Source organism: Rhododendron vialii, chromosome 7a, assembly GCF_030253575.1.
Source record: "Rhododendron vialii isolate Sample 1 chromosome 7a, ASM3025357v1".
Lineage (NCBI taxonomy): Eukaryota > Viridiplantae > Streptophyta > Magnoliopsida > Ericales > Ericaceae > Rhododendron > Rhododendron vialii.
Genome location: NC_080563.1, coordinates 31708272 through 31720671, shown reverse-complemented (window position 1 = coordinate 31720671; position 12400 = coordinate 31708272). Strand labels below are relative to the sequence as shown.

General features: G+C 39.1%; 1 protein-coding gene across 2 annotated transcripts; it reads right to left on the bottom strand.

Moving 5' to 3' along the window:
- Window positions 1-943: 943 nt before the first annotated feature.
- Window positions 944-12003, bottom strand: LOC131334669 (cell division control protein 48 homolog C-like). 2 transcript variants are annotated; one of them, XM_058369798.1, is made up of 10 exons: window positions 10867-12003; window positions 9967-10583; window positions 9465-9617; window positions 6957-7073; window positions 6767-6871; window positions 4622-4687; window positions 3699-3763; window positions 3390-3591; window positions 3098-3235; window positions 944-1445 (listed from the first exon to the last, which is right to left on the bottom strand). In XM_058369798.1, exons 1-10 carry the CDS (start codon window positions 11939-11941, stop codon window positions 1398-1400), a joined length of 2586 nt encoding a protein of 861 aa, XP_058225781.1. In that variant the 5' UTR covers window positions 11942-12003; the 3' UTR covers window positions 944-1397. The 2 variants fall into 2 exon arrangements, with proteins under 2 accessions (XP_058225781.1, XP_058225780.1); XM_058369797.1 differs by lacking the exon at window positions 944-1445 and adding an exon at window positions 2661-2888.
- Between the last annotated feature and the right edge of the window lie 397 nt (window positions 12004-12400).

Here is a 12400-nt window from a genome sequence, read left to right as displayed (position 1 = left end):
GCATGCTTTAGACTAACGTTCTTGCTCCTTAGGATCAGTGAAATAAAAGGGAGGGGCAAATTTCGGTGTTTACAGTTATATCAAAATCACCCACAAAAAGTAAGGTGGATTTGCTAAAAACGAATTATTTTACTTTTTTCGTCAAAAAATTGCAATATTACTTACCATAAAAACATGGTTTACATACCATTACTAAGACAACACTTACTATGTTATATGGCTACACTTACTACATTGTATGACTACGCTTTTACTTAAATGTTTTGACAATCAATGGTTGAGATCCACTCATACAATCCAACGGCTAGAAACAATTGGAAGCATCATAGGCATTGCCACTTGCAAGGAGCAACATATCCCTTAGTGTTTCTAAATCTAAGAGATTCAAGTCCAATTATTTTCCTTAGTCCAATTAATATATTTTCACCATAAGGAGCAAAGAGAAACTAATTTTACTTATTCTAAGTAACTTTAATTGAACCGCAAGTGGAATAAAGTGCAGTTAGTGCCTCCTTTATACTCTCATGCATTCGATTGCCGTGAGCACTCATCTCCCCTCCCCCAAGTTTTTTAGGATAGAGTAGATAAGGATTAACAAATGTAAAAAAAAAAAAGTAATTGAACCTAGAAAGATAATTCAACATTGGCTATTTGTACCCAATGTTCAGAATCAAGCAAAACATAATTCATAGAAATGTGATTTCGGGAATCAAGCACCAGCAGAAAATAAATTAATTCCTAGGGAAATCAAGTCAATCGTGAATTTTTATATTTGGCAACTTGAACTCAAGTTTTTCTTCAACAGTATTGTTTTTAGTCTATGAATCCTTTTTTCTAAACCCCTGCAGGGTTTTTTTTTTCCCCTCTTTTTTTAGCCCTGGGTGGCCGTAATTAGCTAGACTGCATGTTCAACACAAACGATGGGGAAAGAAGTACGAACAGCTTGGTTCAATTATATCCATAAATATAAAACGTATATTCCACTTGAATTTGACATGTACAACCCTAGATATTCTCCAATCCATTGACAAAACTCGACCCAAATAGAAAATTTGAAATTTTAGGTACCAATACAAGCTAAATCATAGTAAACTCTCTCATTAACTCATGGTTCATTCCAGCTATTTCTTTGAATTGGGACTTCCCCAAAGAAACGTTTTGAGCTGTGGTGGTATACGCCTAGTTCTTCATCAACTACAAAATTTTCTACCTAAACGAACTGGAGCTATATTACGAGGTACTAAAGAACACTTACATGGAGCAAGAAGACAGCAAAGCACACAAACACGGGATAAAATGGCCACTCATGCTTCCATAGTTTAATTGCTCTTGGCAACTTGAAACCCCATGGTTGTATCTCCAAAGCTTTTGCAAAAACTTTGATCCCAAGTCTAATCTCACGCTGCTCTGAAGCTTTCTGTCAAGAGTTGGTAGTAATGCTTTTGCTGCACCCCAAACAAGTTCATGAATTAGATAGGTGGAAAAAGCTGAGTTTCAGCTTAAGACTAAGGTCCCATTCTTGAAAACATAATTTTCTTCTTCGTTTTGTGTGTTTTGCTCATTTTTTCTGAATTTTTATTACATGCGATTGATATTTTTTGGATTAATCATCCGTCTCAACGATAGGAGTCTAAAAAGTACAAAATTATGATCGAAAGCAAAAAAATAATACTATAATTTACTAAAGACGAAAAAAATATCAAACAGCTCTCTTATTTGTCTTAAGTGCCGTTTTATTTGAATTTTTTCAAGGTCCGTCCATATTTTTATACTTTTCCGATTCGTCTCGTCGAGACGAACGATTAATCCCAAAAATTACGACAAAAAGTTACGGAAAGTAAAAAATACGGAAATAAGTTTCAGACATATAGTTTACAAGAACGCAGCCTAACATACATGTGACGCCCAGCTTTAAGCCGTTGTTTTTATGTGTAATGTTTCTTACTTTACTTCTTCGTATGCACAATATGCTTATGCTATTGTCTAAGAGGATGAATTGCCATAACTTTTGCTAATCTTTGTTTTTTCTGGATTCATACTTGGGAAATGTTTGTCAAACAAATTCAGGCCATGATTGTTAGACTGAAGGGTCCAATAATGCATATTTTGAAAAGATTTTGTGACTCGGATATGTATACAGTAATATAAATCTAAATGTTGGATTTCAGCACCTGTTTGGTGTGCCAAGACTAAAGATCCGACAAAGATTGCCTAGAACCAGATTTGGGATTAGCCGCTTTCTTGGCTGCAACTTGGCTCATGCATAAAGAAAAGCACCACCTCATACCAACTATGAACCTATTATTGTGTAGCTTTCAATTTGTAGCAAAAGAAACACTGATTGGATTTGCGATTTGACCCCAATCTTCCAGAGATTTCTCTTGTAGATTTTGTTGGTGCAAAGTTTCTCTGTTGGGTTGCTCGGTGGCTTTGGGACCAGAGGTTGGGTGGTGGTCAGGACTGATGTTGAAATGCTTTAGGGTTGTGTCACTCTCTAGTATTTGCTGTTGTTTTGATTCGTTTAATGTTGTCTGCTCTTAGGGTTGTTAGCAGCATGTGATTTCTGGGTGGGTTGGATGTCAATTGAGATGCATTTCGTTCGTTATGATGCTTTGTACTTTCTATCATTTTAATCATTGTAATTTTTCTCTGATTAATAAATTTATCCTTCTTTGCTATTCAAAAAAAAAATAGTGATTTGGTGAGGGGATATACACTGGAGTTGTGGTAGTTGAGTGGCCGTAAAATCCTCCATAATACGAACCTTCTGTCCGTGGAGTAGGCAATTGCCGAATAACGTAAATACCGTTGTTTCTTTGTGTTTGGGTGGGCATGTGTGATCTGGCTGTCTTGGGCACAACAATGAATTGACGTAGAAGTTGAATCATCTGGTATTAAAATTTAGTGAAAGTTATACCAAGAGAAAATCCAAAGGCTGTGTATATGTACGTTAAGAAATATGTAATTTTCTTTTCTTTCAGGTAGTCTGTTTATTTGCAAATAAAAAGCATAATCCTTTAACTTAATGGTGCCCCTACTAGAATAAAAAAGGGTCTCCACCACTGAGTATGAGAATACTAAAATAACCGAGTAATACCTTCTCTGAGACAGATGGAGAGACTTTCTTCAGGGCCTGCTCAAAATGTATCTTTCCGATAGTCAATGACGTTGTGGCATCTGAATTGCTTTGGGCTGTCAGTTTCTCCTCAAGTGCAGCCATGGCCGCTTCGTTCATCTAGCGTTGACAAAAACATATAAAACAATTATGGAAAGCCCCAACCACAAGCCAAGCAACTGCCAACTCACACACACACACACACACAGCCAGAGAGAGAGAGAGGGGTTCAAAATCCGAAAACAAATTATCGAAATGGATGTAAGTATCTAACCAGTGCAGAAAGATCAGCTCCACTAAGGTTTTCACAAGCTTCATCCCTTCCAATGGCAATTAAATCCACACTGGAATCTATAGGCTTCTTCCGAGCAAGAGCTTTTAAGATCAGGCCACGCTCATCTGGACTTGGAAGAGGGACAAATAGGAGTTTCCCAAACCTTCCTGGTCGTAAGACAGCACGGTCCATCACCTCAGGTCTGCAACATATTTTACCAAGATTATGCACACATGCATGATGGCAGATTGAAAACAACAAAAATAGCAATTGACGCAAGCTTTAAGAAACAAGGAAACAATGATTCACCTATTTGTAGCGCCAATGACATAAACACCCTGTCTCTGATCTGCACCATCTAGCTCAATCAACAGCTGCAATAATGAGAGATGAATTCATCATCAATTGCATATCAGTAAGTCTTAAATAGTAAGCATTAGGGTTTATCGTCCATTTCATTAGACCTGCCCTTGACCTTGAACTATATTACAGCAGGTTCAATCCTCAATTTCTGATCCACTGACCAAAGAAGTAACCAATCGGTATAAAGCTTGGTTCGGGCTGGTTCCCTTTCCAAAGAGTTTTTCCTCCCCATTATTACACTAAAAAGTGTGAAAGTTTTCATGTCTACAAGCAAGCTGGAGTATTCCCTTTCATTTTTTCCTTTCTTTCTTCTCTTCCTTTCTTACTGCCCCAGCATTGCTTTCAACCAAAAATCCCAGCAGGAAACCAGTTCTCAAAATATATAACTTTCTAATAAGTCATAAGGTACTTTGCATTGACTTCCCATTAAGAAACCTGAGACACCCTTACAGCCTGAACTTCTGCACTTTAAAATCGAAAGGCCAAAAAAGACCTAATTTTCTTTTACTTAACTATCACTTTAATCTCCTTTTTTCGTTTTTTTGGGACTTGTTACAAATGAATTACCTATTTCTAAAAGGAATTAAATAGAATAGGACCCTGCAAATAAAAGTTAGGAGAGTTACATATGAACCGGATTAACATACTCGCATGTACATGCAAATATACGACTGACTCTCGTGTTCATTCAGTTTACAAATCTCCTTAAAAAGAACTGAACCAAAAGCAAATTGACTATACTTTTTTTTCAAGCAACACCAAATGATTATGTAGAATGCAAAAATATGAAACCAAATAGCAACCAGGTGACATAGGACAAGAACATGTGCACAGTGAATTAAGAGTCATGAACTTGTAGATTATTAGACCTGGTTCAAAAGCCGCTCAACAACCCAGCCCCCCTCCTTTCCACGCTTCGTGGTTAAAGCATCTACCTGTAAAAATAGAAGCCACAGATCCAAACCCGAAGTTAAGCAACAGTAAGCCTTGAGACAAATGTAAATATAAATAAGGAGTGTTTTCCATACTATCTCCTGCAATGCTTCCACATATGGAATGATACTTCTGAACACCTATCAAATTCTTTAGGCATGCTTATATCTATCAGCATTCAGGAAAACCCAATAAGAGCATCTCCAACCAACATCCATTTCCCTATTTTAGAGTACTGTTCTCCACTATCCCATCCTCTGAAACTCTCCTCCACTTGAGGATGGGTTTTGGTCCTCTAAAGATACAGGATGAAGGAAAAGTAGCGGATCATCCTCTATGTTTAGAGTACGAAAGTTTTACTCATCAAAACGGCAAAACAACTAATTTGGAATTCTATTTTTCTGTTAGATTTGCAGTTTTGGCAAGGTAACCACAGTTCCTTTTAAAGAAGACCAAATTGAATATTTATTAAGAAAAAGTTAGAAGAGACTTTGGAGGGAAGCTGTGAAGTGTTTGAGCATCAATCTATATACTAAGCAAAAGTGTTTTGCCTTTAAATCCCCTCTTTCCTAATTTTCTAGATTTTTTATTTTATTTTTATAAAAGAGAGAGGGAGGGGGAGGGGGGAAGAGAGAGAGAGAGAGAGAGAGAGAGAGAGAGAGAGAGAGGGATGTGGGGGTTGGATATGTAGGAAACATTATCCTATGCCCATGGAACATTGTCACGTGGTACTCCAAATTTATTTTTCACACATATATGTCTTTCAGTGCATATAATAAAACCAATGCTAGCGTGCATTGAACGCAAAACCGAAGAAAATGTTAAACTATCTTCTTATCAACTAGAGTTGTGGCCGTTTGATGCACGGGGCCAAAAAACCAATGTAGTTTTTTTTATCCCATGCATCAAACGGGCACAAAAGCTAGTACATACTATAAGCAAATATGTTTAGCCTTCAGAAGCCTCCAAACCCCAATACTCAAATCTCCTTAAAAGCAGGCTTTCTCCCTCTTATGTGGCACTCCCTCTTAAAGTGCTCCCTCTCCCCAACCCACTTCCCCTTTTTTCTCTTCATTTTTCCCCAATTTCTAGCCAATCAAATATTTTGCATGCAAAAACTACCCTTGACCTTTGAAAGTTTCAATTTCAATAATTGTTCAAATAACTTCCCACACCAACATTGACCTCATTTTCAAACCAACATTCCTTTTTTTTCCCAAATGTTCCCTTCTGTGTTTCTCTACCATCTCCCTCATCCATTCCCTACTATCTCCAAGATTTTTTCATAAACTATCTTTCTATTAACTAGCAGTGTGCGTTCGATACACAGAAACGAAAAACAATATCAACGTAAAAAATTTGTCCCATGCATTGAACGGGTACGAGGCTAGTTAGATAGAAGTAAATGAATAAGAATTTGGAAGGAAGAGCGATAAGGTTGGAGTGATAGTACAGTAATAGTCATCCAATACCATTTTCTAATAAAAAAACATTACTCTTTATCCTCTCAAAAAGGAACTTGTGTGATCGTTCTGCAGATGACTTATCATGTGTTAAATGTTTGCCTTTGACAATCGGTAAGGAATGAGTTGGATATGCTCTAAACCTAATCATAATTCAAGGTCAATCAAGGAGCCCTACAAAAGTGGCATTCGTAAAAAACCACACTTTGAAGCGAAATAACAATAATTAGTTAAAAGCTACAAAAAAATAAAAATTTCATTGACACACTTGTGAGAGCACTCAATAACAACAAATAAATACATAAACTAATGCCTTGTTCTCTTTACTTTTCAAAAAATTCCCCCTATTTCCAACATTTCTCTCTCTATCTCTCTCCACTTATTACCCCAACTATTTTTCAAAAAAAAATTCAAAAACCAAACCAAACACAGCACAAATGAAGTGCTTTTGCTTGTTGAATTATTCTCTCCACATCTGTTGATATAAAGGCTCACGCTACTTCTTCCCCATTTTCCAGTCAGGTGGAGGAGGAGGTCCATTTGGTCCTTGCCCATTGGTTTTGCTATTAACATCCAATAATTTTTCAAGGATAGAAACAAGAATAATGAACCACATACCTCATCAAAGAAAAGTATGCATGGAGAACAAGTCCTTGCTCGGCTAAATATTGTCCTAACTGCCAACTCACTTTCACCAACATATTTGCTCAGAAGTTCAGGGCCCTATATGTGTAATCGTAATCAAAATTCCCACTCTAAATAATAATGTTCAAACACATGATTGGACAGAGGAAACGAAATAACAAACCTTGATATGTATGAAATTAGCTCCTGCCTCATTGGCGACAGCCTTAGCAATTAATGTTTTACCACAGCCCGGAGGTCCATAGAGCAAAAACCCTGTCTCCAGATCTACCCCAAACCCCTAATAAAAAACGCCTAACTATCAGAATACAAATCTTGCAATGAGAAAACAAAGAGCAATTATTTCGTCATATCATGCTGATAGGCAGAAGCAGCATGTAAAGACTCTTAGAAGTAAGTAACCATAGTGGTGGGACTAATTTCGTACATAGGATCAAAAGAGCTTTGCATGCAGTGCTCACACATGCACATAATCAAAAGTCTTGTTACCTAAACAAGTAGTTCCTGTATTTAGGTGGGAAGTGGAAGTAATTCCAAACTCTAGTATATCAATATCGATTACAGTTGTGTCAGAAGCATGTCAGTTGGTGATGTAACAGCATGGTCGGAAAGCAAGAAAAGAATGTGAGGTTAAGGCAACACAAATTAAAGAGTAAAGAATAATCCCGACGATTCGAGTACTTCAAAAACTATGAACAGGGCATGTTATGAAGTTTGAAAACTATGGCCTCTAACTTTCCGGAGAGCTAGGAGGGCTTGGCAGGACAGCAAGAAACAAATTCAGGTTGAAGCAACAAAAAAAACCCAAGAAAAATCCAAAAATATAACAAATTACCATGTCAGACAGAGCACAACGTAAAGACTAAGCATTCAAATCCTACAATGCTCATGGAATTACCAATGAAAATTCATAACTTTACCTGCATAAGATATATAAGCACGGTAGTTGTTCTATGCACGAAGCACGAGAAAAATATGTTGTCTAACCCTGCTAATACTTCTCAACATAGGTTTACACCACACGCAAATATTAGACTGTAAGAAGTAAACATAATCATTTGTAGAAAAAGAACATGTTTAAGAGTGATTAATTATCGCGCCTTTAGTTAAAAAATGTTTAAAATCTCAAATTATCAAGGAACTATTGGTCATTAAAAGAGTGGCTTGGAAGTACAAGGGTCAAGGGAAAAAAGGAGTGAGATGAGAAAAGTGGTGGGCTATAAATGAGTGACCTGGAATAGCCGAAGGGTAAAATAACAAAAGAGTGTAAGATGAGAGAAGTGAGTAGGTGATGTGGATTTTTGTGTGTTTAGAGGCAGTGCCGAGTGGACTACACCTCTTTAGTATGTATTATGCATAGATAAGCAAATTAAAGCAATATCTGGATGCTTGCTCCTACCGAAGATATGATTTTTCATTCATCCGGGCACAGACAAGTACACTGGAACAGCAGTATGGGAACATGGGCTGGTGTCAAAATTTGGATCAAGGGTTGGAGATGCTCTTAGGGGTTGTCCCAAATCCCAAGGGTCCAGCTATGGGACATGGTCTCTTAAGGCAGTTGTATCATGGGGCACATCATCGGGCAAACTCTTCTTCTCCAGCCCCCAAGGTCCTATGGTTAGTGCAAGGTCCTATGGTTAGTGCAAGGCCTGCCTCCTGACTTTGGGATCCGAAAGGCACTACAAAATTTGGGAGAGCCATGGGAGCTCAATAAAGATACTTTAATAACTGAGGATAGGGGTCATCCAAAAATGCATCCAACAACAGATTTAGCACACAGTGATTGTGTTGACACTAATGGGACACATAATGACTGACGTGGTACGGTACGCATGGCCATGATGTAGATATCCATATGGGTACCCTGACTACAATTTGTCTCCTACAAGTTCTTGGGTGAACCCAAGAACTTGTATAGTGAAGGATTTCCTGCGGCGCCAATAAGTTTACGGGGAGTAAAAGCCTCTTCCAAAAGAAAGCAATGCGTACAGTGATAAAATAAGGAAATTTCAGTAACCAAAACTCATATTATCCCTAAAACCTTCTATCAAAAATCTCAATTTCCTACACAATTGACCCCTTGTTATCAAAAAAGCCAAGTACCAAACCAATCCATACAAGAGACCTTGAAATTTATCAATAATTACAGTTCACAAGCACAGGATGAACATGATCCCTTGCCCTAGGGATCTCCAAGTTGTTAAATACAGTAATGCACATCTATGAGCAAGTTGTTAAATACCACAAGGGATCTCCAACACGTAGCAATGATAGTCCTAGGGTTCTCCACCAGGACTAGTTGTTTTTTAACCAAAGAACTAAACTCAAATTTACATAATGCACATTACTTCTGTACCATGGACATTGAACTTTGCTTTACAAAATGGATGGTACAAATACTGCCATTCCATTTGGAAAATTGACACATTTCCAGATTTGGGCCGACCTGAAGGCTGAAAGGCAGCACTCCAATATGACACATTCAGGAGACCGAACGTCGGACGTAAATTGGGCATTTTGGACATCCATTTAACTGGAAACATTCTACAGCACACAAGATTTTCTAAAGACCATCTATGCAGAGAAGACTCTCTACCTAATTCTTTCAATATCCTTTTGTACTGCCTTGACTTCAAGAACAATTACGAGATTAAGATGTAAAAATTACCTCATAATCCTCAGGGTACTTAATACGCCTAACTATATAACGATCAAACTCCTGCCTTAACAAATGGAGGCCCCCGACATCTTCCCATTTCACGTTAGGAATACTGGAGAATCCTTCCCTTCTTAAAGAGGGTTGAACCAATTTAGCTGCTTCCTACAGAAAACAGGTACAAGGTTATAAGTGTACAACCACCACTGTTTGAGAAAATCAATCAGGAAAAAACATTTATTTAAGCAGCTAAACATTTATTTAAACAGCTAAATCCAACAGGTCTCCGATTTAAGATTTATATTTCCCAATTATGCACACAAAAATTAGGCAGACAAGCGTCTGAGAGTGTCCATGGAGAGTCGGTGTCTGAGGACATTACCAACTTCTTCCAATTATCCATGCTTCTTAGCTCCTATTATTTATTTATTTTCTTAGCTTCTAATAATAACTACAGTGTCAAGTACAACCGTTTTATATTTCAATGGCAAACATGGTTTCTCTCCCCAAGTACCTCAAAATCAGCCATAGTAATGTTAAGCTTTTCAATTTCTTCAGGCAACCACGGAAGCTTCCACCAATCTTCAGTATGCTCCCCATCTGTAGGTTCTACGGATAGGTCAGATTTTCTTCTGTCAATAATTCTCTTCATGGCAAGGTTACCAGCCTTGTTAGCTAGGGCCGTCAAGTCTGCTCCAACAAACCCAGGAGTGGACCTGGCTAGCTTGACAAGATCGAAAGCACCCTCAACTCTAAGATCACGTGTAAGAACTGAAAGAATCTCAACCCTCGCATTTTCATCCGGAACACCTAAAACAATCTCTCTATCAAATCGTCCAGGCCTCCTTAATGCAGGATCAACAGCATCAGGCCTATTTGTAGCTCCAATTACGAGAACATATCCAGGCCTGATATTGGCGCTTTCTGCATTTGGATCTACATCAGCAGGTTGTACAAACCTGTGCGATTCGTCCATGCAAGTCATCAACTGTGTCACAATCCTTCTCTCCATCTCCCTCTGTAGATTCTCTCTTTTTGAAGCAATTGCGTCAATCTCATCAATAAACACAATAGACGGCGCTGTCCTATATGCTTTCGCAAAAAGATCCCGAATGTTCTCTTCCGATCCACCTGAAGTAGGAAATCATTTAGTAATTGGTTTATCTGAGTGAATTTCATACTTTCACTACCAACCAATTAAACAGTACATCTGCAGTTCAAGTCCGTATAGCTCAAATACGTACTAATCAAATATAAATAAGTATAAATACTTCAAAATAAACCTAATTTTGAATTGCATTTTCTTCTTACCCTAACTTGTTTGCATAATTACATTGAAACACTACTAAATTCACAACATGGATACTTCAAAAATCAAAACATAAACGTAAACAAAGCAATCACTAATTAATACCCGAAACACCAGAGACCAATTCAGTAGCTGAGATCTTATAGAATGGAACCCCGGTCTCATTAGCAACGGCATGAGCCAGCCTAGTCTTCCCACACCCCGGCGGCCCGTGCAACAGAATCCCCGCCATCGGCCTCACCCCGAGCCACCTTGGCAACTCCGGATGGTAGAGCGGAACAATCACCTCCATCTTCAATTCCTCCACAATTCCCCGCATCCCTCCCAAGTCCTTAAACCTAGGCCCATCTTTCCCCTTCACCTCCCCCACCTCACCACCACCACCACTAAAACCTTTTCCAACTGTTTTTCCCAAACCACCACCGTCTCCTCCGAGGAAATCGACTTTTCGAGCTGCCTTGTTACCAAATACCTCCTCCAATTCCACATTATTCTCCCCCTTTCTTTTTTTTCTTGGTAATGCAGGGTGTTCCGGGTCAGCTTGCGCACATCTCGGACTATTCGAAAAAGTACATGCATTATTCTCCACCTTATCCTCCCCCGCCTTCTTCTTCGATTTCGAGCCGCTATAACTAGCGCGCAGCATCGACTTCATCAAATCGAACTCCGGCGGCTCTATCTCCTCCCCATAAACCGCGTCCTCCGACGTGGAAACGTTGCCGTCCGTCTCCTCCGTCGTCGAGTCCGAACCCGACGCAGACGAAACGGCATCGCCACGTCGTTTCCTCCGCACGTGTTGCTCCTCCAAGCGCCGCAGCCGCTCCTCCTTCGCGTCGACTCTCTTCGTCCTCTTCCTGGCAGATCGATCGTGATTGTCTTGCTCATCGTCGGTGACGAGACCTGACGTAGAGGCACGGCGGCCGTGAGTGGTCGATGTGAGGTGGTTGTTGTTGGAGGTGATGTGTTGTAGGGTTTGTTGGACGGCTCTCGTGAATGGTTGGAGCTTGTGGCGGGAGTACTCGGGGAAGGAGGAGCGGAGGTGAGCGACCACGTCATCGAGGGTGGTGGCGTGGTTGCTGTTGGTCTTGAAGGACTCGATGTGGCGGCGGAGGACTCGTTCGAAGACCGTCGGAGGCGTTGACCCACCGCCTCCGCCTCTTCTTCGGCTTCCCGTTTTCATCTCCCTGCTAGGGTTAGGACCTCAGTTGAGACGAGAGAGAGACCCGGGGCGGGGGGTGTGGGGAACACGAGGGAACAACGGTTTAATTTAGCCCCTTCTCCAGGAAAAAAATAAAAAATAATTTTTTAATTTTTTTTTATAGTATTAAAGATTTAAACAAAATTCATATTGCATATTTTTAAATTTCAATAAACTCGTAATTTTTGAGTTTGAAATTACCTTTTAAAAAAATAAGAACTTTTTTTTGCATTCTGAATTAGGGCCTTAGTCACATATTACACAAGCGAGTGTGAGAGCAAAAACGCGTGCGTGAAAGCTTTTCTTAAAAAAAAATCCACACTACGGCTTCGTTTGTTTGGGAGTAAAATGTTTTACCTATTTTCCGGTATTTGATTGTGTAAAAAATTAGGAAAACATTTTACATATAAAACATTTTTCATCAATTGGATGAAAATGACT

What these genes read in the sequence shown, in the direction of transcription:
- LOC131334669 (XM_058369797.1), bottom strand. Translation starts at nt 11,941, where the DNA reads ATGAAAACGGGAAGCCGAAGAAGAGGCGGAGGCGGTGGGTCAACGCCT. An exon ending in TTACTATGGCTGATTTTGAG is followed by an intron (nt 9,618 to 9,966) that starts GTACTTGGGGAG and finishes TGTTTTCTGTAG; the next exon opens with GAAGCAGCTAAATTGGTTCA. An exon ending in GAGCTGATCTTTCTGCACTG is followed by an intron (nt 3,236 to 3,389) that starts GTTAGATACTTA and finishes TGTCAACGCTAG; the next exon opens with ATGAACGAAGCGGCCATGGC.